Here is a 4,435-nt window from a genome sequence, read left to right on the forward strand (position 1 = left end):
TTCAAATAAAGGCTTATGTTATCATGTGAACTAAAATTTTGTTCTATACTATATAAACTTCATTTCATAAAATTTAAGCAGAAACTAAAACTTGTTAATTGCTATAATAATTTCTATATAGGTTTCAAATATTTTCAAATACTACTTTGTTAGATAATAATTTCGTTTTTTCCTTTTACCAGCAGAAATAATTCGCATAAAAAAGAAAAAAAATAATAAAAAAATGTACAAGCAGCCATATATATAATATTGTTCCTAAGGGGAGCATCTAGAATAACCAAGCTGAGCCGAGCCGTATGACGGAGCCGCAGCTGGCGCAAGACTAAGATGCAAATCCAAGCCCAATGAATCATCAAAATTGGGCCCACTGAACCTACTCAAACAGGGCCCATCAATCATGTGGGCCCGTCCTTGTACCTGCATCGTTGACAATGTGGACGCTGAATCCCCTACAACGCCAACACACGGAAACATCCCCGCACCCGCAAAGTTATTACTACTATTATTGTTGCTACTCATCATGGTGTTTCCGTTACCGTTTCCCGACGGAAAAACGCAGCCGTGAGAAACCGACACGTGGAAGGGCGGAGGAGCAGAACGCGGCGGCACGTAAACCCACGAGGAAGGTGGAACCATCATGGACCCTGGCGGAGCAAGCAAGTGCTGCGGAGGAGCAAAGGCGGAGATCATAGGGTTTCGAACAAACGAAACGGCGGCGTTTCGGTTAGCTTGTAACTGAGCACGTTTGAGTTGTTGACGCTCTTTCTTATGCGCGTTTTGGTGTCCACCAAGTGCTTGTGAGTTTGCGAACTCTCTACAACAGTATTGACACTCGTATTTTCTCTCACCGGAGGAAGGTGGAAAGGCTTCGCCGACACCGGAGGATTCCGGTGATCTTGAAGGGGAAGTTGAGGTTGAAGGGGAAGTTGAAGTGGCTTTGTTTGTTGAGTCTTGTTGAAGAATATCTTGCATGGTTTCGTCTTCTTGGACGTGGAAGCCGAAGAGCTTAAGGCGTGTTTGGGAGGTTGTTTTATTGTTGTAGTGATTATGGTGATTGTTATCCATGGAGGGGTTTGGTTGTGGATTTTGGATGGATAGAAGGGTTTGAGGATTGTGATGAAGAAAGAGTTGTGAAAGTGTGAGACAAGAAGAGGGACACTAGATGTGTTTATATTAAGGTGGTGTTGCATGTGTTGGGGTCTATTTATACACAGGATTCAATATCAATTGGTTTTCTTTTGACACACACCAACAAAAATAATTGAATAAAATAATTGAGTTAAAAAGTAATTAATAAACTCCAATTTAAAAAGATTGTTCAATTTCATTAAAGCTTCATCAATATTTGATTGAATTTGTGCAAGTTCGAATCTGCAATTATCTATTTAGAAACTCTAATTATTAAACCATCATAAAAAAATTGTTTGAAAATTTTGAATTATTATGACATTTGTTTATGAAAATTAAAAAAAATATATAGTAACATTATAATTTTTTAAAGTTTTGTTGAATAGTTTATTTATTACGATATTCATATTTAATTATTATTAAATATTTATTATTTTCAAATAATTTTAATTTATTAAATAAGTGTAAGATGTTGGTTCAAAGTTTAATTTTTAGGATAATTTTTTTATTAATTAATGTAAGCAAATTATGAATATTTATAAATTAAAGTTTTTTTTAATTATTTTAATTTAATTTTTTGTGAAATTATATATATATATATATATATATATATATATATATATATATATATATATATATATATATATATATATATATATATATATATATATATATATATATATATATATATATATATATATATATATATATATTGTTAATTAAGTTGAATATAGTATTTTAAACTTAAATCTAAAATTTATGTGTTTCTAATAATTATTATTTTATTTTAGATTAAAAATAAATGTGTATATTTTTTTAGTAGTTATTGATATTTTATTTACTTTAAAAAATATTTATGAAAGAGAAAGAAATATGGGATGTATATTTATTTATTATGCGGATGTCTGAAGGAAGAAAAAAGTGTGTTAAAAAATGGGAACAGAAGCCAAGAAGAGGCACAAGAAAGGGACCCAAATGGTTGGAATTGTCTGATCTTTTCAACAGTTAATTTACTACAAAGGTGACTTTGTCATAAATAATTTGACTAATGAACAGTATGTTATCAGAGATGTAATGGGTTCAGAACGAGGATTCATTTTAATATTCCTACAATCAGAGGGTGATGGATTCAGAGAATGTGATATGCATGTGATAAGAGTATGGCATGGCACAAAACAGGTTTAAAGTCTTGTTCTTGTATAAAAATAAAAAATGATTGGATTAGAGTAACACCTAACACATGCATAGAAGCTACAAGTTAGCTAGAGTTTGTAGGGAACCTCAGAGTCTCACCCAATGAATGAACTTGTTGATTTGGTTGTTTTAGAAGGGAAAAAAACTAGTGTACTTGTTGATTTGGTGAATATATATTGAAAGAGATAGAGTAGCTGAATTTAATAAGTAGTATTCTGGACCCATGCTTTATTTATTACTCATGACTTGAATGTCTAGATCATCACAACTTTAGACAGAATTATTGGAGTCTCGATGAAATTCGGTTTTGGAGAAACATATTTGAAAGTGTTTTTTAATTCTAGTTTTATATATTTATTTATTAATTGATTGGTTGATTAAAATAAACAAAATGAATTTTAGGGAGAACAAAGGATATTGCATGTCTTACGAACAAAGTAAAATATATTTTTATCAACAAATCAAGTCGGTGAATAATTTATAGTTTGAGTTAAATTTTTGAAGTTCTGAATTAAAAAATTTATTACTTGAAATAAACTTTGGGCTGGTGTTGTGGTGGAACAGTTGTAATTTATTAAAGAGGGTATATCATTTGTAATATTTAAAAGAATTTATTGTTTGGTTGGTGAGATTAATCAGTTTAAATTTCAGTTAGGTATTTAAGATTAACTGGTTAAATTTTTTTTTTTTGATTTATAAGTTCAATTATTAAAAGTTCTATTTGATTTAGAGATTAGTATGTGAAAATATGTAGTTCGGTTTGGAGATTAGCTTGCTAAAATATCTTGTTTGATTCGTGAGACTTACCTATTAAAATCTCTATTTAATTGTAAAAAAGTTTGTAGACATAATCAGTGAAAATTTCGCATCTTTAGTGAAACTCTCAAAAAGAAATTCTTTGAGACGAGAGGAGGTCAAGAAATCTCTAGTGCATTATTTCTTTCCCTTATTGATCTCTTTAATTTCAATTGCTCTATTTTATTTACGACTTATTTCTTTCTCCTCATATTTTCTTCTTTCTTTAATTCTTCTATTCATTCTCCTCATATTTTCTTCTTTCTTTAATTCTTCTATTCAGCTACTCAAACTATTTTTTAATAATAAAATCAATTTAAAGAATTTTTATTAATCTTTTAGGATATTTTTATTTTTATTTTTTTATAGGGTGTATTAAATTTTATATCGTTCATCAAATTTATACAGAAATAGAAGACAAACAAATAACAAGTTGTGTTATCAATCCTCTTAAAAAGTACATTCATAGACTAGGAGATGCAACATTGCTATTCATAAGCCTTTGGACTCTATGTAAAAAGTCAACTATTTCTGGTGCTAGGATATCAAAAGTGTCAAAGGCAAATGGTATGAAAGCGTGTTGACTATCGATACACACTTTCTCATATTTGACCACTTTACTAGAAACAGCTTTCAGAGCCGTCTGTTCCACAATAAAACCACACCAGTCCTCAGTTCCACAATGGAGAAGTTGCATGTTCATTTTTATAATTGGACAATATTTTTCAATCAATATAATTCAACTCCCCTCTTATGTTTGGAGTCAATTGGATAAACAATTGGCATCAGAGCCTAAATTATATTATAAGACTAATCGTGTTAAGAGGTAGAGAAATGGCTTTAAACACTTCTTCTATTTTTAACAAGAGACTTTTCTTAAATAAACCCCCATCGTTTGATGGTGAGAGGTTTAGCATATGAAAAGAAAGGATTAAACTATATATTTTTTTATTGTATTGATTGTGATCTTTGAAATTTTGTTTTAAATTTTTGTTTTAAATGTTCCATTTGTTTTTGTTAATTTATAGAGAATGAATTGGTAGACAAACCCAATTATTTGTAGAGTTCTTGCATGTTTTCACTATAGAACGACCAAAGAAATATGGGAGATCCTTAAGGAAATCTATGCCATTCCAATTAAGATAAAAAGGGTAGACACATGTGTCAAGGAAAATGAGGTACCATTAAAAGTTTGTTCTCAAATATTAACTTTAATCTTAAATTTTTTGCTTGTAACAGATATCTAAGATTCAAGAACCGGTATCATAAATCTGATTCGGTGCTTGATTATGAAGATAAAAAAATTTCTTGATGAATT

At 30.0% G+C, this 4,435-nt stretch overlaps 1 protein-coding gene across 1 annotated transcript; it reads right to left on the bottom strand.

Annotated features, from left to right (window-relative positions):
- Positions 1-224: 224 nt before the first annotated feature.
- LOC131610115 (zinc finger protein GIS3-like) lies at positions 225-1,159 on the bottom strand. The gene has a single exon (XM_058881991.1). It carries the CDS (start codon positions 1,063-1,065, stop codon positions 256-258), a length of 810 nt encoding a protein of 269 aa, XP_058737974.1. The 5' UTR covers positions 1,066-1,159; the 3' UTR covers positions 225-255.
- Positions 1,160-4,435: the final 3,276 nt, after the last annotated feature.

The sequence above is a fragment of the Vicia villosa genome, linkage group LG1 (genome assembly GCF_029867415.1).
Source record: "Vicia villosa cultivar HV-30 ecotype Madison, WI linkage group LG1, Vvil1.0, whole genome shotgun sequence".
Lineage (NCBI taxonomy): Eukaryota > Viridiplantae > Streptophyta > Magnoliopsida > Fabales > Fabaceae > Vicia > Vicia villosa.

Bases quoted from the DNA above. Each gene is read 5' to 3' on its own strand.
- LOC131610115 (XM_058881991.1), bottom strand. From the start codon at position 1,065: ATGGATAACAATCACCATAATCACTACAACAATAAAACAACCTCCCAA.